Here is a 26,056-nt window from a genome sequence, read left to right on the forward strand (position 1 = left end):
CAGTATTGGTTACTTCATTCATCTCCCCAAACATATGTTGTTATTACAGTGTGTACATCACGGTATTATATTTGCATGTTTTCCCCTTCTCGTCCTACCCCAGCTCCCAAAACTCTCATTTATGTGGTGATCATGGGCAGATCCCCTGGAGAAGGGAAAGTCTATCCACTCCAGTATTCTGGGATGGAGAATTCCATGGACAGTGGAGCCTGGCGGGCTACAATCCATGGGGTCACAAAGAGTCGGACACAACTTAGCAATTAAGCCCAGCACAGCACATAACTATAATATTGTCTCATCTCTGTGTGTGTGTGTGTGTGTGTGTGTGTGTGTGTGTGTGAGTGCATATGCATATACCTAGGGAGGTGGAGGTAAATTACCAAAAACATAACTGCAACAATCTCTGGGTTTCTCTGATATAAAGATACCACAACTTTGAGACTTAAAAAAATTGATTGATTGAATACTAAAAGGGTCATCAGTGTGACCTCAATAGTCACTATTTCTGTTCTTTTCAACTCAGTCCATACAGGTTTGGAAAGGGTGGGGGAAAACTCAGGCTTGACCTAAACTCAGTCTTGTGTCTTAGGGAGGAGCACGGAGAGGCATTTGCCAGAAGGACAATGACCTGATACGCAACTACTTCTCAGATGCCAAGACGGTATATGAAATCTTCCAAAGAGGACTTGCTGTGTCTGGTAAGCCTGGCTGTTTCCCCTGGCCTGTAAGACCAAGGTGGGCTCTTGTTCCCTGCCTCTCCTTCCCTGTCTCACTTCTAAAACTTTTAAAACTTTGTTTAAAGGTGCTCCAAGAAGAATTAAAAATACAGCATGGCAGGGACATGAGCAGAGGATCTGGGTGGTGCTGGAAGCTGTGTAGCAGGACAGACTTGGGCTTGAAACCCAATTCTTCTGTTGCCAGCTATGTGACTGCACAAACCACTTTGCCTCTCTGAATCTGGTTCTCATTTAATACAAGGAGAACTTCCTGGCCCAGTGGTTGTTAAAGAGTTAACAGTAGGAAAATATTTTGGTTAATCCACTAGTACATTTGTTTAGGAGGATGTGTTTCATAAATGTAGTTCCCTACATTATAGAATCTGAGCCAGAATTAGCATCCAGGCCTCCTGACTTTTTACCTTGACCTTGCTCCTAGTATCATACTGCTGGACCTTGTTGCTGCTTTTAGTATCACAGAAGGTAATTGTCTTTTGGACTTTCCTAGAAGCATTATCCCATGACCTTTGGTAGGTTCATTTCTAATGAATGAAAGAAGTACATAAAGGTTCAGTACTTCTATCTGGTATCATTGAACACAATGCTGGGTATACTAGCTTCCTTTCAAAATCAACGGACTTATAACTCTCCCTATAATTTTTTTTTAATATTTATTTGATTTATTTATTTGGCTGCATCAGGTCTTAGTTATGGCATGTGGGATCTAGTTCCCTGACCAGGGATCAAACCCAGGCCCCCTGCTTTGGAAGGAAGGTATCTTAGCCACTGGACCACCAGGGAAGCCCCACTCTCCCTTTAACTTTTTTTCTTTGGGGTGATATTCTGTCCAGGCAGAGATTTACCTATGTGACTTTTTGTCCTCCACGTCCCTTCTGCCTTTTAACTATGACTACAGCAATATTTAATAGCCAATTCCTGTTGGGTACTAACTATAGTACTGCATGGATAGCATCTACTTATTGTCTTACACCTCAGGGATTAGTTGTCATACACCTCTATTTAAAAGTTTTATTTACTTATGACTGTGCTCAGTCTTCACTGATGCTCATGGGCTTTCTCTAGTTGCCGCGAGAGGGGGTTACTCTGTGTTGCAGGGTGCAGGCTTCTCGTTGCAGTGGCTCCCCTCGTTGTGGAGCAGGGACTTTAGAGTGTGCAGGCTCGATAGTTGTGGTGCCCTGGCTTAGCTGTCACCAGGCATGTGCTATCTTCCTGCACCAGGGATCAAACCTGTGTCCCCTGCATTGACAGGTGTATTCTTAACCACTGGACCAACAGGGAAGTCCAACCTCATTTTTTAAAGTGACAAAATAGAGACTCAGAGGTTCAGGAATATTTTGAAAGTGACCGAACTAGAAAATGTTGATGCTGATACTGAAATCTAAGTCTCTGTCTAGATTATTTTATTTTATGTCAACTCTTGAGTGTTTTGTAAAGATTGTTGTTCCTCAAGACAATGAAGGTTTACATTGTAAAGAAAGCTTCTATCTGAAGGTTCCAGAGTGGACTGTACTTGGTATTTCTGGCTCCACATCAGTACCGATTTAGATTTCCATCCACATAACAAACAAAAACAAACCAACTGCTAGTTTCTTTACTTATTTGGCAACTTAAGATAGTATATAGCTAATATGATAGACTTTCCTTTGAGATTTTCCACTTTTTGAAGTTTTTTTCACTGTGCATGGATTGTTATTGGAACTAGATACAAGTCATTCAGCACACAACATGTGGTACATAGGACACACCTTCATTTAGAAATTTTTTTCAATGTTAAATTACAACTAAACAGATAAATTGGCTTCTCGTGTAAGTATGCATGAAAAATCCAACCTATTTCCATAGAAAAATGACACATCTGCTTAGAACTGGGATGGAACACATCAGCCCTAACCTCTGTCTTTATAGGGTTCCCAGGTGGCTCTAGTGGTCAAGAACACACCTGTCAATGCAAGAGACTTAAGAGACATGGGTTTGATCCGTGGGTTAGGAAGATCCCCTGGAGGAGGGCATGGCAACCCACTCCAATATTCTTGCCTGGGAAATTTTCATGGACAGAGAAGCCTGGCAGGCTATGGTCCACAGGGTTGTAAAGAATTGGAAACAACTAAAGTGACTTAACACAAACACACACAACTTCTATCTTTAATCCCTACCCAGTAGATGGTCCATGTTGAGAATCACCTACATGCATGTGTGCTAAGTTCCTTCAGGTGTGTCTGATTCTGTGTGACCCTAGGGACTGTAGCCTGCCAGGCTCCTCTCTCAGATAATCCAGGCAAGAATACTGGAGTGGGTTGCCATGCCCCTCCTCTGGGGAGAATTACCTGCAGATAGTGTTTAAAATACAGATCCTCTGGCTCCACTGTGTTTTATTGAATTGGAATTCCAGATAGTTGTTCTCCAGTTGCTAAGTTCTGTTCAACTTTTTGCAATCCCATGGACTGCAGTACATCAGGCTTCTCTGTCCTTCACTATCTCCCAGAGTTGGCTCAAATTCATGTACATTGAGTCGGTGATGCCATCCAACCATCTCATCCTCTGTCGCCCCCTTCTCCTCCAAATATGAATTTTAAACAGAGCTTTACAAGGGCTTTGTGTGCCAAAGTTTCAATTCTACCTAGCTTAGGGCCCCAATTTTGCTGAGAAGTTGTTAATGGGTGGATTCTTTATAGATGGCCATGTCTTAGAACAGAAGATCTAAGTTGATTAAATTAATCAAAGGCTAGGCTATTGCCTAGTCAGGACTTTGGCTAATCAAACTGAAGCTGATTAGGGCACAGAGTTTAATGAAACCCCAGTTGGTGCCCCCTTGGGCCAATTATTTGACTTATTCCTTGACCATGGGCCTCTGCTAGTATTTTTATCCATAGGGAAGTGATAAGAACATGAAATATAGTTTTTCTCACCCTTATCAGCTCTGCCACTTAATGAGTGAGCATGAAGTTGCTCAAGTTCATGATTCTTGGTTCCATAGGGATAATGATAGTTATTGGGAAGATCCAGTGAGTTAATGTGACAGTGCAGAGTAAGCTAGGGACCCTAAGAGGTACGTATCACTGGGGGTTAATGTTTGTACGAACCAGTCCATCAGTAGAGCACCAGTGGCCCACACTGTAGGCTGGAGCAGGGGCTGTGAACCCCTAAAGCAGTACTTGCCTGGCTTCAAGGAACATCTCAGTCTGAGACTTGACTTCTTGAGCATTCATGCAGCTGTTTCAGCAGAAAGAAAAAGCACTAATGTTTCCTGTGAATAGTCTCCATGTTCATTTAAAAAAAAAAAAATCTCTTTAGTCAATGTGGCTATCTCTTTCCTGCTTTCTTTCCTTTCTCCTCTGTTGCTTAGTCGGGAAGTTCACTTATTTGCCTCTGAATGCCTAATAACCTTCTCTTTGAATGCTTGCTTTTGGCTAGAACTAAAATCCCCTCAGCAATTTGGCTAGATCCTCTATGTAAAACTTCCTTCCCTTCTGCACTCCTATTTATAACTCAGTTTCATTCTGGCTTAGATATGGGGGTTTCTCAGCCAGTTAGGGGTTTTGCTTAGCCTCATAAGTACCATAACTTCTGTGACTTCTGTGGCTGAAATGACTATTTACTCTAGTAAATGGATGTTGCCAGACTTACTGTAATTTTAAATAAGGCAGAATAGTTTCGATGTTCAGAAGTTTGATTCTTCTATTGTCAAATGTGAGACACAGTTGTAAAAATATCCAAGGCTAATGTACATGTGTGTGTACACGAGTGCTCCTGTGTATACTCATGTGTGTTCTTGTAGTTCTTTATGAGTCTCAGTGTCTCAGAAGACACTCTCATATAAAGTACATTACCAGCTGATTCATGAGAGTAAATGAAGCTTAACAGATAAGGGAAAGAGTCCCATTTTAATAGCTGTGAAAGAAGCTTAGACTAAAGTAATAACTTTTAAAATCTGTTAAACCAGAAGACATATTAAAAAATGACTATTTAGTGTCTATGACTTGATATTTGCTGGTGGGAGAAAAAGCAAATTGTCCCAACTGATTCACCAAGTAATGTGGTGCTGGGTATCAAAAACCTGAGCTGTATAACATGGAACTGGCAGCTTGGATTAGAGGTGAGTTTGGCAGAGGATGGATAAGTGTATACATGTATGGCTGAGTCCCTTAAGCATCACAACATTGTTAATCGGCTGTACCCCACTACAAAATAAAAAGTTAAAAAAAAAAAAACCCTGAGCTTTCTAACCAACTCTCCTCACCCCTAGCTCCTGCCACCCTTCCCAACCCAGTTATTTCATTTAAAATACTCTTTTCTAAGAAAATGTTCTAACTTTGAAATGATCAATTTGAAAGTATGTATTGTAGCATTATTTGAGGTGTCAATTTTGGAAACAATCTCCATGCCCAAAATGAGATCAATTCAGCTATACACTAGAATCCTTCACTACTTGGCCAAAATAAGGCCATTAAAATCTCTATAGAGAAGAAATAATAATGGGAATAGTTGTATAAAACGGGGGAAGAAAGCAGGATACCAAATTATATATGTGGATTGAACATAACCTTGAAACTATCAAAGGAAGTATCAAAGAAAATACTTAATATCAGTCTCGATAATGGTGTTTATGTGATAAGATTATTGATGACTTGTACTTTGATTTTTTGTCTGTTTTTATGAGCATATTTTTTTACTGTGCATGTATGTTAAGTCACTTCAATCATGTCTGACTCTTTGTGACCCTGTGGACTGCAGCCCGCCAGTCTTCTCTATCCAAGGAATTCTCCAGGCAAGAATACTGGAGTGGGTTGCCAAGCCCCTTTTTTAATGTAGGGAAACTCAGTCCAAGATTACCCAATACAGGTTATTTGTGTTCACTTGTAAGTTTTTGCTTGTTCACGTCATGTGGGCTAGTCCATATTCATGGCTTTCCCCAAATGCCTGTTACCATGGAGGTCACATATTCCAACATGGAACCACCCCTGTTTTTCAGCATTTCCTAAATGTTGCAGATGCAGCTTTCAAGGCTCTCTCTGTCTTTGAGAACTGAGTACTTACCACTTTTGCATTTCCTTGGAACGTAAGAGAAAATTGCATCTTTACTGGATTTGTCCTTTGTGTCTTGTCTCTTCCTAACCTCCTTTTACTTTCTCTGGTCCAAAGAATTTGCAACTGGAGCTGATTTTCTCTTAATATTATGTTTTTAGACAATGGGCCTTGCTTGGGATATAGAAAACCAAACCAGCCCTACAGATGGCTGTCCTACAAACAGGTAAGTCAGGCCCATGATTTTGGATAAGTTCTTTTGCTTATGTGGTATCCTGAGCTAGTTTGTTCTCTCTGGAGTCTTGATTGCTTTTTTTTTTTTTTTCTCTCTCTCTCTCTACCTCTCTCTTTTGTAGGTGTCTGATCGAGCAGAGTACCTGGGCTCCTGTCTCTTGCATAAAGGATATAAACCATCACAAGACAGCTTTGTTGGCATCTTTGCTCAGAATAGGCCAGAGGTAACTGTGTTGAAATTAACTGAAAGAAATGAGTCAGGGCCAAGTCTAAAGACTTTAAACCCTACCCCAAATCCAGCACTCTGACGCTTGATGAGGACTTATGAAAGCTGTTTAAAGACCTCAGACTCTTTAAACATTGTTCCAGCTGAAAGAGTTATAGTGCATGGCCTCTTTAATCCTGGTTGAATGTCTGGTGCTATTTGCTAGGTGACTGGGCTTCTCTCATGTGTTTCCAGTTATGTGTCATTTTATGCCAGTCTGCCATATGAGGAAAATAAGGAAACTGTGAGGGGACTGGCACATAAGAGCTTGAAGATGATGTGGAAAGGGGTGAATTGGTTTTAGAAGTGGAACCTGCACATTGTCCCTGAACTAGTAACCAAGGCATCCACTTCTCCTGAGACCAGCTGTAGCCATCTTTCCACAGTGAGTTGAAAGCAGATTTTAGACATTGCAATGATTGGAATTAAGCTTATCTCCAAGTTCAGGTGAAGTCATTAGGCCCAATATCCTCAGAGAAAAACCTTTGTGTGTTTTGGAATACTTGCATGACATACACTTACCCAAGCCAGTTGTTTAACTGAAAATCCAAGGCGGGGGCAGGCCTGGCTGCACTTCTGGGTGCATCTATATACTTCATCTTCCTTTAACCCAGCCTCAGAGATATCCTTGACTCTAGTTCAGGAACTTAATACCAAACCTGGTATCTATTAGGGCTGCCATAAAAAAAATACCACAGACTGGTGGCTTAAACAACAGAAATTAATTTTCTCATAGTCCTAGAGTCTGTTCAAGATCTCCAGTTCAAAGTCAAGGTGCCAGCAGGTGTGGTTTCTCCTGAGGCCTCTCTTCTTGGCTTGCAGACAGCTGCCTTCTTGCTGTGTCCTCACTTGACATTTTCCTCTACCATCCCCAGGGTGTCTTCCTCTTCTTATAAGGACAATAGTTATGTTGGATCAGGGTCCCATCCTTATGAGCTCTGTGCTATACTGTGCTTAGTCACTCAATCATGTCTGACTCTTTGTGACCCCATGGACTGTAACCCACCAGGCTCCTCTGTTCATGGAATTCTCCAGACAAGAATACTGGAGTGGGTTGCCATGTCTTCCTCCAAGGGATCTTCCCAACCCAGGGATCAAACCCAGGTCTCCCACATTGCAAGCGGATTCGTTACCATCTGAGCCACCAGGGAAGCCTGAGGATACTGGAGTGGGTAGCCTATCCCTTCTCCAGGGAATTTTAACCAACCCAGGAATGGAACCAGGGTCTCCTGTGTTGCAGGCAGATTCTTTACCAGCTGAGCTTTATGATCTCATTTCACCTTAATTCTTTTTAAAAGGCGCTATCACCAAAAACAATTGCCTTGGTGTTAGGGCTTCAACATGAATTTAAGGGGGAACATAATTCAGTTCATAATGACATTTAAGACCCATGATTATCAGGTTCTGACCTATCAGCCCAATTCCTGTCACTCTTTATGCTTTCTTATGTATATGTAGTGATGTCATGCAATCCTGCTTTGTTCATTCACTTCCTTCATCCTTTTCTGCCTCCATCTCTGTAACCAAATCCTACCTGTCCTTCAGCTGCTGCTGCTGCTACTAAGTCACTTCAGTCGTGTCCGACCCTGTGCGACCCCATAGACGGCAGCCCACTGGCCTCCACTGGGCTCCTCCGTCCATGGGAGTTTCCAGGCAAGAGTACTGGAGTGGGTTACCATTGCTTCTCTCTGTCCTTCAGAGCCCTGCCCAATTTCCATCACTTTTCCCAAAGTAGTTCCAGATAGCCTTACCCCACCCCTGAGAGTGACTCTGTTTTCTTAAGACTCCCTAATGCTTTCTGTAACTCTTATGGATAGATTTCTACCTTTGTTTTATAGTTGTCTCTGCACCCACCTTATCTCCTTTATTTAATTATATTTTATAGCATCAGCAATGGCAGTCCCTAAAGCATCACAAAAAAGAAGAGATTTGAGGGGACTTCCCTGATGGTCCTGTGGTTAAAACTCTGTGCTTCAAATGCTGGGAGTCTGGGTTCCATCCCTGGTCAGGGAACTAGATTTCACAAGCCACAACTAAAGATTCTTTCTTTTAACACAGAGCCGCCAAATAAGCATTTGTTGACTAAATGACTGAATTAACATATTTCCTCGTCAAAGCATATGCTAGTCCTTATTTGAACATCTCTCCATACAGTGGGTCATCTCTGAGTTCGCTTGTTACACGTACTCCATGGTAGCTGTGCCCTTGTATGATACCTTGGGAGCAGAAGCTGTCATATACATCGTCAACAAGGGTAAAACTTTGCTATTACATTTTAACTTGATTCTTTCTTGATGCTGAGTAGTTCCTCATTATGGGATTTTGTTAACAGAATGTTGTGATCAGAAAAATGCTCAAGTCTCTCTTGTCCTGTAGCACCTAGGATATAATTTAGAGGGAAGTTACAAAAAGCCCATGAATCAGGGATATACTCAGAAGTTTCAATGAAATGCTTCAAGGTGGCGTAATATGACAATATAGTTTGGCAGTGAGCTATTTTCACTGGCCACCCTGGATGAAAGGCCATAGAGTGAGTGAATAAATCACTTAATTGACAGTATCACTATGAAACTACTGGTTTAATTTCCTACTCTTGTAAATCGAAGTGAGTATAGTTCACCAGCATGTACCACTGTCCATGGTGAGCCTGTAGACAAAATGACTATTGCTAGGGAAACAAGTTCAAGTTCAATGGGCAAGTAAGCGATATACTAGATGTTACCTTCCATCACAGAACTGGTAGATTAAGTGAGTAGATCCATTGGAACTATAGACTTAATCAGAAAGTTTCTACCTGTGTAAACAAGCATCAAAGCAACTGCTACCATTAAAAATCATAAAATGCTTGTCTGCTAAAATCCTACTTGCCCACTCCTTCCCCTTTTAATCCCTCCTCCCCATGCCCCCAAACAAAACAAATGGACAGGACCACATATGTGACCAAGCATGTCTGTATTCTTAACCTGAAGGAATTTTGTGGCTCCTCTAGAAACTATAAACGGTTGGCAGTATGCAAGGAAACTAAGTGCTTCTGTTTCAATTAAGTTTATTTTATTATCAATGGAATGTTTCAGATTTTATACATTATAAATCTGATTTACAAACATAATCTCCTTTAGGGATCCAGCAGTTTTGACATTTTCAAAAATCTTTTCCTCTTTGAGAGAAAATCGGGGGCACGGCAACACAAGAGGCTGACCTCTGGCTCTCTTTCTGCTTTCAGCTGATATCTCCACGGTAATCTGTGATACACCCCAAAAGGCATTAGTCCTGATCAGTAATGTGGAAAAGGGCCTCACCCCAGGCCTGAAATTGGTCATCCTCATGGATCCCTTTGAGGATGACCTGAAGAGGAGAGGGGAGAAATGTGGAGTTGAAATCTTATCCCTGTTTGATGCTGAGGTAGGGACCTGAAGCTCAACTGCCAAGCAGAAGGCTGGTCTCACACCATGGGCAGCTTGCAGGACTTCCATACAAGAAAGCAAGTTGATGTCCTCCAGAGGTGGCAGGGGAGGAATCAATTACATTTATCCTATTAAGCTATGGGAATCATTTCCCCAAGACAAATCAGAAAGCCTGCTAGTGGGGGAGGAAGGTCTGTGGCCAGCAGACAGACTTCCAAGTAGAGAATTTATAAATACAGAAGGAGTTAGGGAGGTGATCCTGGAACCAGGCTTCCTAGGTTCACCTTCTAGCTCCATATCTATTAGTTACATGACCTGGGGCCAGTTGCACCACATCTTCCTTTCCCCCTTTGTAATATGAAGATGAAACCATCCCTACTTCATAGAGGAGATTTAAAGAGTTAAATGAGAGAATATAAAGTGCTCAGGAGAGTAATATAATGTGCAGTAAGCCTTGAAATGTCAATTATTCATTTTATTTAAAATGATTTAGCAATGGTCCTGGAAGACTGAACCTTGAGAGTCTGATGGGAAGTTTGGACCTTTGGGATCTGCCCTCATGAGCTGGTATTCTACAGAGAACTTATACTCTACCCTGAGACTTCCATTGTGCCTGAATGTTGGCTTCTGGGCCTGACCTGGGTTGGAATTTTGGTTGTATTCCCATAGAGGTGTTCACATGCAAAAGGAAAAGAGGACTGTATTTGTCCTAAGAGTGTCGATCTCGACTAATGTCTTTCTTTCTTGCTTTTCTGTTCATGCAGAATTTAGGCAAAGAGAACTTCAGAAAACCCATGGTAAGTTTTCTTCTGCCTGTTCTTGAGTCTTGCCATCTTCAACTCTCAAAGCTCACAGTAGACTAAGCCCTTATGCTTCCCCCTCCAGCCTCCTGCACCAGAAGATCTGAGCATCATTTGCTTTACCAGTGGGACCACAGGTCAGTGCCCAGGAAGTTGCCCCAGATGCCCCTAGTTAACCAAAAACATGGCTTGAGTCACTGACCACTGGTGGGCTGGTAAATATACTTTACAAGCAGCCCTATCCTGAGGGACTTATAAACTAAGACTTCTGAATATGGTTGCCCACTTAGAAAAACCCACGCATAAGCAAACACATTTCAATGAACAACCAGGAGCAGTTTACATGCTATGGAATGGAAGGGCCTTAAAGATGGCTTCATAAAGTCAACTTTCTCACACAGCCTACCACTCTCTCAATTTAACATCACTGGAATGGCTTCACTCAATCAAGATAGCCCAGTGGTAGATCTAAGCAGATCATTCCGTGTCCTCTTTCTCCCCCTCTATGTAGCTACCTAGTTACTAGAACTCTTAGTAAATTTTAATTTGAGCCATAATAATCTAGAAGTTATAGCCATTTCACCGTGCCCCGTTTATAAAGTGATGGCCAGGTAATATTGTTAGATCTGAAGTCTTCAACATGAAAACAGCACGAGGCAGGGTGGGGGTCACTTGGATTCTTCTTTTTGTTGCTCTCTGAGACTGCAGCTGTGTCCTGTGTGGTAGCACAAGGCTAATAATGCAGTCAGAGTAGAGTTTCTGGGGGTATCAGTTATTCATAAGCAGAGTCATACACCATTCATAAAAAGACCCAGGGACAGAAGAAGTTCTCGGCTCCGTGGAACAGAACCAAATGAATGTAGCTTCTTATTTCAACGCCAGAGACAATCTGTTAGTCACTTACTGGATCTTTCCACCTCTTCTTTCCTACAGGTGATCCCAAAGGAGCCATGTTAACCCATGAAAATATTGTTTCCAATGCTTCTGCTTTTCTCAAATGTATGGAGGTCAGTGGTCAATTGAAAATGAGGCCATCATTAAAATGTCAATCTGTTGTAAGATTTTAATCTTAAAGTGAGAGGAGGCAGAGAAGGAAAAAACAGATCGAAGGCCTGAGTGTGGATAAATACTGGTACATCTTTGTCTGGAGCTTTGCTCTTTTATTTATTTATTAAGATATATATTTTTAAAAATCTGGACCATTTTTAAAGTTTTTATCGAATGTGTTATAGTATTGGTTCTGTTTTATGTTGTGATTTTTGGGGGCTACAAGATATGTGGGATCTCAGCTCCCTGACCAGGGATAGAACTCACACCCCCTGCATTGGAAGGTGAAGTCTTAACCACCGGACCTCTGGGGAAGTCCCATAGAGTTTTGCTCTATTAGGGACACTGCAGATCTCCACACTCAATGCAGTTAGAGCAGCCCTGAGAGTTACACGGGGCACATCGGCACAGCTGTGTGCCGCAGTCCTAGAGAGAAGAAGTGTTTAAATCCTCTTTGGAAGAGGAAATTAACATTAACCCATTGTTGTCTCCTTTCCATTTCCTGATCTCTAGGGTGTTTTTGAGCCCAATCCTGAGGACGTGACTATATCCTACCTCCCCTTGGCTCATATGTTTGAGAGGGTTGTACAGGTAAGATCCTATATTCCTAGCAGGTGTGTGAAAAGAAGGTCCTGACTTGCTAGTCCCACATTTATTCCAAGGGCAGCTCTGCAACATTTGCCATCCACTGTCTAATGTGAGGGCACGGGCAGCAGGGAATTGTCGTGGCTGAGTCCTAATCTGGGCATCATCCCTAACCTGCTGCAGAGTCTTCCTGTGTTGAATCTGTCTATATCCCACAGGGAGAATGCTTGCTCCTGCCTTCACACAGGGTGCCTGCAAGTCCTTGGAGCTCACAGCCCAGAGCTTACTATCTATCCTGCGCAGGGAGATGAGGCATTGTTTTTTCTTTTCTTTGGGCTAGAAGTTTTGAAAAGATCTAGGCTTAAAGAAAAGGAAGTTCCCCACAGAGGGGTGAAGAAGGAATCTTTGATCCAGATAAGGTATCCAGAGTGTGTCAGGGGGAGCTGCTGACAATGGTACATGTGCTAGGAAAGAGCTGGTCTTCTGCGAGTGGTCACCAAGCTTTTCAGGCTATTTTGAGGCTGGTTTGAGAACCAAAAGTGAAAACACAGGTGTCATTAGGGATGGAAAATCCCCTCTCTGATCCCTGCTTAAATATCTCTTCAACCAGCTTATCTGTTGGTACATGAAATGCTAAAATGGAAGGTTCAGTTCCTTGGGTTAAAGTGCTGATATTTGATTAATATAATATTAATTCTAATAAGTGTGTTTTTCACATTTTCAGTCAGTTCAGTTGCTCAGTTGTGTCCGACTCTTTGTGACCCCATGGACTGCAGCACTCCAGGCTTCCCTGTCCATCACCAACTCCTGGAGCTTGCTCAAACTCATGTCCATTGAGTCGGTGATACCATCCAACCATCTCATCCTCTGTCGTCCCCTTCTCCTCCTGTCTTCAATCTTTCCCAGCATCAGGGTCTTTTCCATTGAGTCAGTTCTTCACATCAGGTGGCCAAAGTATTGGAGCTTCAGTTTCAGCATCAATCCTTCCTATGAATATTCGGGACTGATTTCCCTTAGGATTGACTGGTTTGATCTTCTTGCAGTCCAAGGGACTCTCAAGAGTCTTCTCCAACACCACAGTTCAAAAGCTTCAGTTTGTTGGCACTCAGCTTTCTTTATAGTCCAACTCTCACATCCATACCTGACTACTGGAAAAACCATAGCTTTGATTAGACAGACCTTTGTTGGCAAAGTAATGACTCTGCTTTTAAATTTGCTGTTTAGAGTGGTCATAGTTTTTCTTCCAAGGAGCAAGCGTCTTTTAATTTCATGGCTACAGTCACCATCTGCAGTGATTTTAGAGCCCCCCAAAATAAAGTCTCTCACTGTTTCCATTGTTTCCCCATCTATTTGTCATGAAGTGATAGGACCAAATGCCTTGATCTTAGTATTCTGAATGTTGAGTTTAAAGCCAACTTTTTCACTCTCCTCTTTTGCTTTCATCAAGAGGCTCTTTAGTTCTTCTTTGCTTTCTGCTATAAGGGTGGTGTCCTCTTTGAGGTTATTGATATTTCTTCCGGCGATCTTGATTCCAGCTTGTGCTCCATCCAGCCAGCATTTCTCATGATGTACTCTGCATATGTTAAATAAGCAGGGTGACAATATACAGCCTGGACGTATATTCCGTGAATATACGTGAAAACTTGCGGAGTTTTCACATTTTATCACTTCTGAAATTGAGATGGTCTTACCACTGTAGCCATGTTCTAGTTTGAGTGGCAGTGCTTGTAATGCTATGTAATGAATGGGCTCTTAGAAACCATGCCTTAGACACTCATCCAGAGCTGTGGGTGGGGTAGGGGTGGGCCTGCAGCCTCACAATCTGACTTACCTGTCTTACCACCTCAGCAGAGGCGAGTGTCATCCTGTCTAGGGAGTAGGGTCTCAGAGTTCTGGGTACATGAAGTGTCAGGGGTGAGGGGGTCCAGAGAAAAGTGCCCATTTTTGTTGTTGTTTAGTCACTAAGTAGTATCTGGACTGCAGCACACCAGGCTTCCCTGTCCTTCACTGTCTCCCAGAGTTTTCTCAAAATCATGTCCATTGAGTCAGTGATGCTATCTAGCCATCTCATCCTCTGCCACCCCATTCTCCTTTTGCCTTCAGTCTTTCCAGCACCAGTATGTTTTCCAATGAGTCAACTCTTCACATCAAGGTGCCCATTGGATGTCTTTAATTCTGTCCCAACAGAACCAACTCAAAGAGGTTCTTTGGCTCTGAGCCCCGCCCTCTGGTTTTGCTTTTAGGCTGTTGTGTACTCTTGTGGAGCCAAAGTCGGATTCTTCCAAGGAGACATTCGGCTGCTGCCTGACGACATGAAGACCTTGAAGCCCACATTGTTCCCTACGGTGCCTCGACTCCTTAACAAGGTCTATGATAAGGTACTTACCTTTCTTCTCCTGGGCTGGCCCTGAGCTGTGTGGGGCTTAGGGCTGACTACAGCTCCTAGAGACTCTGAGTTGCTAAGAACTGTGCTGCATCTCCAGCCTTAACCCCACCCCCACCAGCATCCACTTACAGCCACACTTAAAATGCAGCCATGAAAAATCATACAAATGAAACCCCCTTTCCTCTGGATGAGATTACTTGGCTGTGATATGGAGAAACAGATGAATTCAGAGACTTGAGGAACCTCTCAAAATTCAGCTGACTTGGAAATTGTTGCTCTGATTTCATAACACCTGCTGGTTAGGGTGTCTCTTGCTGAGGTGCTAAGCCCATGGTAAATATTTCATATACAGCCCATCATTTCATTCCTACAAAAACCCAGGAAATCACATCAACGTTCATTATCCCTAATTTACAGATGACGAGACTGAACCTTGGAGGTTAAATAACTTGTCCAGAGTCAGGTCTAATAAGGAGATGAGCCAAAATTTCATGGCCTCATGACAGATTTAGCTGTTATTGATCTCTGCTCTGTTTTTCATTAAGGTTAGGAAAATGGTGATTTTTCTAATCCAAGCATTTCTCTTGCCTTCATTGGCTGGAAGTCTTCCAGGAAGGCACACATATTTTATTTTTTCCCTTTTATTTATCAGTCTTGAAAATAATGAACTGGTACCCCAGTGACCTTCAAAACTGGTCAGTGAGAAGTTTTCTTTGTAATATTATGATACTCGATAACATACATACATATGATCCTAAATCAAAAGCCCTGACAGTGGTACACAATCAGCTGTTTCATCAGTACTCTCAGGTAACTTTGTAGATAGATGCTACCCTTTGGGGACATGCTGTATCAATTGTCAAGGTTGTTTGCTAAGGACCAGGAATTTGGAGGAGCTGGAGCTTTGTCTGTGTGTACGAAGTTCACTTGTTTGTTAGCATGGACTTTCATCATTATTCAGCATACCAGTGCATGAATAAGAGCCACTTTCTTTTGATGCTAGGAGGCACTATCTCTTGCTTGGTGATGAATGGCTTTGGTGAGTATACAATAAGTTTCCAACTAAGAGGAGCTGTCACTCTGCAGGTACAAAATGAAGCCAAGACACCCTTGAAGAAGTTCTTGTTGAACTTGGCTGTTGCCAGTAAACTCAGTGAAATAAAAAAGGGTATCATCAGACGTGACAGTCTGTGGGACAAGCTCATCTTTAGAAAGATCCAGGTATGTTGGGTAGGTCCTGATGGAGCCAGGTACGTGTCTGGGTTGCCCTCTGCCTCAGCATACTTTGCTTTTCCTTTGATGGTCAAGTGTCTGTTTAACTGGAGACCCTTTGGCACTTTCTGTGTTCACTCAACCTTTTGAGATCTCTCTCAGACAATTTTGCCACTAAAGGGTTTTGGCCGAAATGCAGCACTTTCATTCTCTTAGGTGGTCTGTTGAGAGTCCTTAGTAATTTGAAAGGTCCAACAATACAAATTACCTGAGGAAATGTAAAAAAAAAAAAAAAAAATTGCAGGTCTGGTTCTCGCTGTGGATGGTGATGACCATAAGGGCCAACATTTTAAGTTCTTTTCTACAATGATGGACCCTTTCTAAGTGCTTTGTGAATTAATGAGTTTAATCCTTATGACAACACTGGATAAGTGGGCTGTTCTGCCCATTTTGCAATGCAGGAGACTAAAGCTGCAGGAATAGTTTTCAGCAGGTCTTTTGTTTCTATTAAACAGGAAAGCCTGGGTGGGAAGGTTCGGTTCGTGGTCACCGGAGCTGCCCCCGTCTCACCTCCCATCTTGACGTTCCTTCGGGCAGCAATGGGATGTCTGGTAAGCCAAGCACCATTTTTTTTAAATTTTTTATTGGAGTGTAGTTGCTTTACAAAGTTGTGTTAGTTTCTGCTCTAGAGCAGAGTGCATTAGTTATATACATCCATGGATCACCTCTTCTTTCCTTCCCGTTCAGGCAACAGGTCCCCTTTTTTGGATGATAGCTAATTTCACTTTTGTACAAGTAAAACTCACTACTTAAATACAAATGAAAACCCAAATGAAAAGTGCCAAGGAGAAAGTCAGCCAGAAGCTGAAAGTCAAGAGAAAATATTCTTCCAGTCACCGTGTAATGCATCTGTGTAAAGAAACGTTGACACAAATAGCATCAGTGTTAACAAAACTTTGCCATTTGCAGCAGTGTGGATGGACCTGAAGAGCATTACGCCAAGTGACATAAATCAAAGACAAATTCTATGTGACATCACTTATATGTAGAATCTAAAAAATACAACAGACTAATGAATATAATAAAAAAGAAGCAAGCTCACAGATACTGAGAACAAACTACTAGTGGTGGGTAGAGGGCAATTTAGGGATAGGAGGGTAAGAGGTACAAACGGTTAGGTACAAAATGAGTTACAAGGATATTATTATATGGGAAATATGTCTGATGTTTTATAATAACTATAAATGGAGTATAATCTTTAAAAAATGGCATCGGTGTTCTAACACACTTGTTAAGCAGTGCTCGCCCCATCCATATTGATTGTAGTCAGATAAACATCATTTTAATAGTTTTGTAATAGTTTATTGGATGTACCCAAATAACTAGTCTCCTGTTGATGCATGTTAAGTCGCTTTGGTCGTGTCCAGCTCTTGACTCTTAGAGACCTATGAACTGTAGCCAACCAGTCTGCTCTGTCCATGGGATTCTCCAGGCAAGAATACTGGAGTGGGCTGCCATGCCTTCCTCCAGGGGATCTTCCTGACCCAGGGACTGAACCTACGCTTCTTACCTTTCCTGCATTGGCAGGTGGATTCTTTACACTTGTGCTATGTAGGAAACCCAGTCTCCTATTTGAGAGACGTCTTTTTTTTTTTTTTTGCTGTTATAATCAATGAGGTGATAAGGATATTAGTGAATATTTATGCAACTATCAATTTAGGATAAATCTTTGCAAGTGGGAATTATTGGGCCAAAGTATATGAGTTTTTTACATGTTAATGTTGATGCTCACACTTCCTCAGAAGGGTCTTGTCTTTCTTACACATTCCTGCAAATAATGCACAAGTCCTGTTAGCCCCACCTTGTTGCTAGTGATAGATATTTTCAGTCATTTAAATCTTAGCCAAATAAATACTTGAGAAATCTTATTACAACTTTGTTTCTTTTATTAACACCAAACATCTTTTTGGGGGGTCTTTTTTTCCCCTTGCCCTCATCGCACTGACCATTCACCGATTTATTTAATAGTATTTGTGAGGTTTTGTTTGTTTGGCTGCACTATGAGGCATGCAGGATCTCAGTTCCCCAACCAGGGACTGAACCCAAGACCCCTACATTGGAAGTGCAGAGTCTCAACCACTGCACCCCAGGGAAGCCCCTAAACATCCTTCTATCGTTCACCGGCACGTGTGTTGCTTTCATGAATCACTACATTACTTCCTTATAGAAAAAAGAACACAGGAGAGTTTGGTTCTCTTTCACCTTGCTTTCTAAGAATTCATATAGTAATAAAATCAATCTCTGTTGTGTTAGAAGTGTATTTCCTAGTCTCATCTTTTGCACTGTGTACTGCTAGGTAAAAGTTTTTAAATGTTTATGCAGCAAGTCACCTTTTTTGTGTGGCTTTATAAGGGCTTAGACCTTAGGCTTCCTGACCCGACCCTCAATATTGCATAAAACTGTTTTCATCCAGATTTTCTGGTAACCTTGTGGTTTTACCTTTTTTCAATTAAGTCTCTGCTTCATCTGGAATTTAGTAAAAGGGCTTGAGTACAGATGGTCTCATATTTTACCCCCAGATAACTAGTTTACCCCCAGATAAACTAGGCTAACTAGTTTATTCTTTTGTCCAACGTGCACAGCATGAATGAAACAAACAGCCTTGTCCTCATCAAGTACCACCTATGTGTGTACCTGCCTTCACAATAGATTCTGAATTGATGCCAAGGCCAGAGTTCCTCTGGCCTTTCAAACTAGCATCCTCTTGGCCATGCTTAACACCTTCCCTTCCCTCAGATCCTAAAACGCATAGATCAGAAGGCCCTAGGTCATATCCCTCCCAGAAATGCCTTCTCTTCTCTTCTGCCAGCTCTGCCTGGGACAGACCCCATCCCCACTTCAGACTCCACATGTGTTTCCCCCACAGCCCCTCTCCAGTCAAGGCTAGCCTTCATACCAGCAGTTGGTCTGTGCTACAGACCAAATCTGGCCTGTTTTCTCTATTTATAAATAAAGTCTTGGTGGAACACAGCCACACTCATTTATTTATGTATTGTCTACTGCTGCTTTGGTGCTATATTGGCAGAGTTAAGTCACTGACATAGAAAACAAATGGTTCATACAGTCAAAAATATTCACTCTCTGGTTCTATATACAGAAGTGTGCCAACCCCTGTTCTATACCATAGCTATTTCCCTTAAAATATACTTCTCATTTTTTTTAGCTCCTTCAGTAGCATGCCCTTGCCTAGGTTCAAGTCCAGTTGCCATTGGGTTGCATGTCACTTAATGAATAACTCTTTTCCCCATCAGCTTGAAATGCCACATTTCCCAAAGTATAGTATGTTTCCATACTTTGGTCTATTTCTGGACCCTTTTGCTTTTTAGTGAATCCACAGCTGTGAAGACCTAACATCTCAGGTTCTCATGAATTCAAGGTTTTAAGACACCAAGTGTCCTCCAGCTCTTAGACACCTTGCTTTCCTCATGTCTGGTCATAGGGCATGGCCAGCTCCTGCTTTAGCTTGAGTAACTCTCAAAGCCCTTCTTTGGTTCACACAGGTGTTGGAAGCTTACGGTCAAACAGAATGCACCGCTGGCTGTACAATTACATTACCTGGGGACTGGAAATCAGGTATGTTCTTTGTTTACTGGACAGCAGGTGCAGTGACTGGGTGAAGAGTTCTAGATAAACTAGGATTTGGGTGTTTAGATAGCCTCAATACTCTGGAGGAATGTGGCAGATACTAAATCTAAGGGTTGGTCCAGGCCTTTCTATCTTGACTGTCTGGCACTGGTGCCAGATGATTTTTCAGGTTTATTCTTCTAGAGTTAATCCATAAATATCTCTCAAACATGGCTGGAGTTATCACCATTTCCCAGTATCCTGGCTGATTCAGTGTGATGTGTTCTAGGCCACGTTGGAGTCCCCATGGCTTGCAATCATGTGAAGCTGGAAGATGTACCTGATATGAACTATTTTGCCGTGAACAATGAAGGAGAGGTGAGTAGGCTGTGCCCAGCAGTCATTTTTACATAATTGTGGTGGGGATGTGTGTATCAGAAAAAGTACACAGTTGTGAACAGGTTTGTGTTTGATTCTTTCGAGAATTTTAGCAAAGACTTCAGTGTCTTGGAGCCTAACTTTGTCCCCCACAATGGGAATTAAAATCTGGTGCTCTTCATTAGTGTCATTGGTGTTTGTCACTCAGTTTTATCCGACTCTTTGCAACCCCATGGACTGTAGCTCACCAGGCTCCTCTGTCCATGGCATTCTCCAGGCAAGAATACTAGAGTGGGTAGCCATTCCCTGCTCCAGGAGATCTTCAATCCCGACCCAGGGATTGAACTCATGTTTCCCACATTGCAGGCAGATTCTTTACCATCTGAGCCACTAGGGAAGCCCGGTGTTCCTCATACTATAGTGGAAAGCATCAAATGAATCAAAGTGGTGGGAAAAAAAACAAAGATGAAAGGCAGGAGTAGGTGTTTGTAGCAGCTTTTACTGTTGTCACCACCTCGTCCCAACTTCTGTACAGATCTGCATCAGGGGCACCAATGTGTTCAAAGGATACCTGAAGGACCCTGAGAAGACACAGGAAGCCCTGGACAAGGACGGCTGGCTTCACACAGGAGACATTGGTCGCTGGCTCCCGGTGGGTGCTTCTTCAAAACTTCTGGGTGTCCCTTAACAGTGGAATAGACTTGCTCAAAGTGAAAGCCGCTCAGTCATGTCTGACTCTTTGCGACCCCATGGACTGTAGCCTGCCAGGCTGCTCTGTCCATGGAATTCTCCAGGCAAGAATGCTGGAGGGGGTTGCCATTCCCTTCTCCAGGGGATCATCCCAACTCAGGGATCAAACCGAGGTCTCCCACATTGCAGGCAGATTCTTTACCATCATCTGTGCTACCAGGAAAGCCCAAGAATACTGGAGTGGGTAGCTTTCCCTTCTCCAGGGGAACTTCCCGATGCAGGAATCAAACCGGCATCTCCTGCATTGCAGGCAGATTCTTTACCAGCTGAGATACCAGGGAAGCCTGGATACTAGAAATGACTTGCTCAAAGACAGGGGAAAATTTGGTGACTTTTCCAAAGAAGTATAGTAGTGTATTTTGTTGTTATTGTGATTTTTATTTTTCTTGTGGCAGAAACAACTCAAGATAACTCCATGGGCCTGTAGTGTTTGCCTTTTATAGAGATACATATTTTTTCCCCATTTAACATGTAGAGACATATCAAAATGAGGATTCAGGATTTCTAAGCCAAGTGTATGCAGAGACTAGGTTTTGCCTCTCAGTGACCTTCACAGCCTCTCTTGGTGGAAGACACTGAGACTTTCTTTAAAGCATAGCTTGCTGACAAAAAATCAGAAGTAAGTAGTCTCTGTAAACCCCATCTGTTTTCCTAAGAAGAGAGGAAATTCTTGCATAGTAATGATGGTGCCTTAGAATCCCTGTAGGCAATTTTCAAGAGCTTTCCTCTCTGGAAAGTTTTTGTCTACTCTGTGCTGGGGGAGTGGGAATGTAACCATATTTAAAACCCTCTTCTTGCTCAATATTCTCAAGATTTAAGTCATATTCAAGCAATGTTTGACAACAGTCTCTAAGAACACTGGTCCTAATGATGTATTTCATAGATGTGGGTGTTATGGTAACATGTCTGTGTCTGAATGGTAAGAGTTCCCAGGTCTAATAAGCCCAAAGTATAGGCAATAGATGTGTTCTCACACTAGAATTATAAAGGGCTGAGCTTTATTCATCACTTTCAGATAATGTCTGTTAGGCTGAGCTGGTGGTTGATTTCTTGAGTTGGCCTTGTTGATGGTTCCAGGGTTGGTTCAGTCTATTGCCCTATTTCGGGTGTGATCATGTGGACTGTATTTGCCACTTGTCCCAGTTCTACAATTCAAATCCCTAAAAACCTAAGCTCCTCAAACCAATTAGCCCAGAGTAGAACCTGCAAATGACCTCTGGTGGCTGGTCAGAGAGCTCTCCCTGGCTCTGTTTCTGTCTTAACAAGTGCAATTACTGACTTGTTTGATTAGCAGTGGCACAGTGGAGCTGTATAGACTGCTCCTGGATCTAATGGGGATGAAGAAAAGGGAGACAAGGAGGGGAAGATCTAATTCTAAAGTCTTAATAAAAGATAACACTTTCCCTGTTCCCAAGAGTGCTGGAATGAAGTAATTGGAAATTAAGTTACTAGAAATAAAGAGCTGCAAAATTTCTTTGTTGGATGAGGCAACCATGTACATAATCCCAGCGGGTTCAGGGGACTTTTTCTGAGGCTGCCCACTGATTCTTCACAGACATGTGCAATATAGACAGGTTTCGTGGAAGGCTGTGTCCCCTTTCCCCAAAGCCAAAAAGAGAAATGAAAGCTTGTCCAAAAGTCAACGGAGAGGCTAAGTTTAAAAGGGAAGATTAAAAACAAAAAAAGGAAGATTACCTCTGATTTCACCTCGCTCTTCACTGACATCACTCAATAGGCTCAGAAACACTCTGTTGTCTTTCTGTCTGCTATAGAACGGAACTCTGAAGATCATCGACCGAAAAAAGAACATTTTCAAGCTGGCCCAAGGAGAATACATTGCTCCAGAGAAGATAGAAAATATCTACATCAGGAGCAGTCTGGTGTCGCAGATTTTTGTACATGGGGAAAGCTTACGGGTAACAGACATTTCTTAACAATAGCCAGTTTTATAAACACTGTACTTAAACTTGGCTTCTTGGGAGTGCGGGAGGATTGATATGCCAAGGTCAGGGTTGCTTTAAGCTTAATATTGAGCACCATTTCTTTTTGAACAATCACATTTGAATAGAACATTTTTGTAGAGATGTTAAGTGGGAAAATGAGATTAGAGTTCCATGAGAGTTTGAAATATACGATGAAAAAATAGTAGGATTCAGTTCAGTTCAGTTGCTCAGTTGTATACGACTCTTTGTGACCCCATGAACTGCAGCACACCAGGCTTCCCTGTCCTTCACCAATGCCCAGAGCTTGCTCAGACTCATGTCCATCGAGTCAGTGATGCCATCCAACCATCTCATTCTCTTGTCGTCCCCTTCTCCTCCTGCCTTCAATCTTTCCCAGCATCAGGGTCTTTTCCAATGAGTCAGCTCTTCGAATCAGGTTGCCTAAGTATTGGAGCTCCAGCTTCAGCATCAGTCCTTCCAATGCATATTCAGGACTGATTTCCTTTAGGACTGACTGGTTTGATCTTGCTATCCAAGGGATGCTAGCCCTGAATGTCAGGCTTGGGAACCGTCACGTATTAGGAAGATGTAACGCTGCCTTCTTTGCCCCACCAGGGGGCAGTGCTGCGCTAGTTCACATGCCTTCATTTCCTTTCCAGTCATTCCTAGTGGGAGTGGTGGTTCCTGACCCAGATACACTTCCCTCATTTGCAGCCAAGATTGGGGTAAAGGGCTCTATTGAAGAACTGTGTCAAAACCAAGTAAGTCTCACTCAGGAAAGCCTATGCACACCCACGGGTCCATCGTGGGAGGGGGATTCCCTGTTCTCCCCACCCTTCAACTTGGGCACCCAGGGTTTCCTGGAGCCTCCTCGCTGGAAGAACAGACTCTTGCTGTGTCTGTACTGGCTGGTTTTATTAGACTGGAAGATGGGATGGGGAGTTTAAAAACAACTGCCAAAATCCCTATTCTTTTTATAGTAAGATGTGCATTGTGAAAAAATTAATTGAAACATGAGGAATTAATGCCATCCCGAGAAAACCCCTGTTAACATTTAGGTTTGCTTTTTCTTCTCATCATTGTCTTTGAGCAACATTTAGATATCACAAGTGCTTGTGCATGCCCCCACATCCTGCTTTTATCCTGATGAGTTTAGTAGGTGTTTTGAATTGGTTCCTGCTCAGCTTTTCTTTTAGGCTCTTTTTTTAACAGCCAGTCTCTAAGCTATGTTTTCTATTCCTAGACTATAAAGAAAGCCATATTAGAAGACATGCAGAAAATTGGGACAGAAGGTGGCCTTAAATCCTTTGAACAGGTACGTACTACTCATGTTATCCTGCCCTCTCAAGTCACACTAGAAAGTCTTAAAGTTTGCATTTATTATGGGGTTAAGAAGTTCAGTTTCCAAGGGACTGACTTCAGTGGTACTGTTAACCCATTAATGACAAATGGCAGCGACCTTTGCATTCATTTAGTAGTCCCTCCATGCTGTCCATTATTCATTCTCCTTCTCCACTCATGTCTTTCCCAAATTATTAGTGTGAGAATGGGCATATGTTACTGTTCTCCTAACCCTCCCATGTCATCATGCCACTTCTATAAAAGAAAATATTCTCTACGTTTCCTCACATAGCATTTATTTTTTATTTAGTTTTGACCGAGCTGGGTCTCCGTTGCTGTGTGTGGGCTTTCTCTAGTTGTGGCGAGTGGGGGCTACTCTCTAGTTGTGGTGTATAGACTTTCCATCGTGGAGGTGGCTTCTCTTGTGGGGCACTGACTTTCAGGCACACAGGCTTCAGTAGAGGTGGCGTGTGGGCTCAGTAGTCACGGCAGACAGGCTTAATTTCTCCGCCGTGTATGGAGTCTTCCCAGACCAGGGATGGAACCCGTGTCCCCTGCGTTGGCAGGCAGATGCTTAACCACTGGACCACCAGGAAAGTCCCACATAGCAGGAGGGCTCCACAGAACAGTCTGGATCACTAATAAATGTGTGCACGTGTGCATCTCTTCCAGGTCAAATGCATCCATCTACATCCAGAGCCATTTTCCATCGAAAATGGACTCTTAACACCAACCTTGAAAGCAAAGCGGGGAGACCTTGCCAAGTACTTTGGGACTCAAATCAACAGTCTGTATGGGAACACGCAGGAGTAGGTTAAGGTACTTACAGCTGCAAGGGGCCCACAAGTATCCTGACTTGTAGGAATGTGGATTAAAAACTAATCTTACATTCATTTTCTCTTTCCTCCTGTTGTTTTACCTACTAAATTATAAAACCATAATTTTAGGGCTTTTAAAAAATGTTCAGTGAGAGACTTAGCATGTGGAAGCTTAGCCTTGAACTAAATAACTCTTGTCTTTCCCATCTTAAATGTTGCTTAAATGACATGTTAGGTGTTAGGACTACTTTTATCAAGATACCTTCCTTCGAGGTCCGTCTGTACAGTATCTTTGTTCCTGCCTTGTGATCTCCAGCCTTTGTAAGTGATAACTAGTTCAGGGGCCAAAGTGACCGTTTGGGACTTCATCCTTGTTTTATAGTTAACCTAACTCATTGGTGGTCTCAATATTTAGAGTTTCCAGTATTCAAATTAAGAGACCTTTAAGTTCTAAGGAACTTAAGAACACATTTTCTAACTATTCCATAAAACCCCTAACATTAAGTAGAATTTTAAGCTATAACAATATTAATCACGTTTAGGAGACAGATTTCTTCTATGTCTTTCTGTGTTCGCTAAAGTCTGTGTCCAGAAAGGGAAGAATGTGATCCCACTGAGCACTTCCTAAAGTCTCTAGTTTCTTTGACTTGGGAGAAGGTAAAATTGGGCCTGTGACACTCTGTCCAAAAAGAATGTTCTGAGAGTGTTTTCCACCAGTATACCTGGTGACCGAATCTATTCCCACCAGTTTGCCGCTGAGCTGAAAGCTGTGGGTAAAGGAGCTGAAGATCCAGTAAATGAAGCAAGCGCCAAGTGGCAACCTCCTGATCTGGGAATGCAGGCACGAAGCCTGCACAACAGCCACACCTCCTGGGAAGGAATCGACTGATCTTTCCTCCCGACTCCACTTCCTGTTGTCCCTTCCCTGCCTTCAACACGTACCAATATCGCCTGAAAATATAAGGTGTTAAGAATAAACTACTGTAGAACACTGAATTTTGTGGTGTGTTTCCTCGTGGATCGTGAAGAGTCAGCCTTAGACCAGGGTTCCTTGACAATCACGGAAGCTAGTGGCTCTCAAACTTGGCTTCGCACTAGTGTTACCTGGGAGTTTAAAAAGATACCAATGTCTGCGTGACACTTCATGGATTCTGGTTAACCTGGCCAGGGGTACAGCGTGGGCATTGGAATTTTTAAAAGGTCCCTAGGTGATTCTAGAACGCCACTATGTTTGATAGCTACTGAAGGAAATGACCTTGAGGATCAGGCCTTCTATCCCACAGCTGTGAATAAAAAAAATACCAGTCGAAGCCTGACTCCAGCTGAGCACAATGTGCGCTCTTTCTCCTTTATCATCCATATAGTCTTGAAGAGTGTTCCTTTCTGGTCTTTCTAGACCCTGAGCCCAGAAGAGCTATTCTGGGATATTGAGACAGAAGGGAAGGCAGGAATGAGCTTCCCTGCATGTCTAGCTCCTGCTGTCTCCCTTGACCTCCTTTCCCACTACCCC

The 26,056-nt window shown here is 42.6% G+C and overlaps 1 protein-coding gene across 5 annotated transcripts in view; it reads left to right on the forward strand.

The window, feature by feature from the left end:
• Positions 1 to 25,542, forward strand: part of ACSL5 (acyl-CoA synthetase long chain family member 5) — a 49,083-nt gene extending 23,541 nt beyond the window's left edge. For all 5 annotated transcript variants that reach the window (XM_061162642.1, XM_061162640.1, XM_061162641.1 and 2 more), the window contains 20 exons: positions 590 to 698; positions 5,921 to 5,985; positions 6,116 to 6,217; positions 8,413 to 8,512; positions 9,482 to 9,660; positions 10,427 to 10,459; positions 10,548 to 10,599; positions 11,396 to 11,469; positions 12,023 to 12,100; positions 14,338 to 14,472; positions 15,567 to 15,701; positions 16,208 to 16,303; positions 19,253 to 19,325; positions 19,606 to 19,694; positions 20,230 to 20,346; positions 22,217 to 22,360; positions 23,047 to 23,148; positions 23,631 to 23,702; positions 24,401 to 24,547; positions 25,295 to 25,542. In XM_061162642.1, the coding sequence (XP_061018625.1) occupies positions 590 to 698; positions 5,921 to 5,985; positions 6,116 to 6,217; positions 8,413 to 8,512; positions 9,482 to 9,660; positions 10,427 to 10,459; positions 10,548 to 10,599; positions 11,396 to 11,469; positions 12,023 to 12,100; positions 14,338 to 14,472; positions 15,567 to 15,701; positions 16,208 to 16,303; positions 19,253 to 19,325; positions 19,606 to 19,694; positions 20,230 to 20,346; positions 22,217 to 22,360; positions 23,047 to 23,148; positions 23,631 to 23,702; positions 24,401 to 24,541 (1,896 nt within the window). In that variant the 3' untranslated portion in view covers positions 24,542 to 24,547; positions 25,295 to 25,542. The remainder of the gene's footprint in view (positions 1 to 589; positions 699 to 5,920; positions 5,986 to 6,115; positions 6,218 to 8,412; positions 8,513 to 9,481; positions 9,661 to 10,426; positions 10,460 to 10,547; positions 10,600 to 11,395; positions 11,470 to 12,022; positions 12,101 to 14,337; positions 14,473 to 15,566; positions 15,702 to 16,207; positions 16,304 to 19,252; positions 19,326 to 19,605; positions 19,695 to 20,229; positions 20,347 to 22,216; positions 22,361 to 23,046; positions 23,149 to 23,630; positions 23,703 to 24,400; positions 24,548 to 25,294) is intronic.
• Positions 25,543 to 26,056: the final 514 nt, after the last annotated feature.

This window comes from Dama dama, chromosome 15, assembly GCF_033118175.1.
Source record: "Dama dama isolate Ldn47 chromosome 15, ASM3311817v1, whole genome shotgun sequence".
Classification (NCBI taxonomy): Eukaryota; Metazoa; Chordata; class Mammalia; order Artiodactyla; family Cervidae; genus Dama; species Dama dama.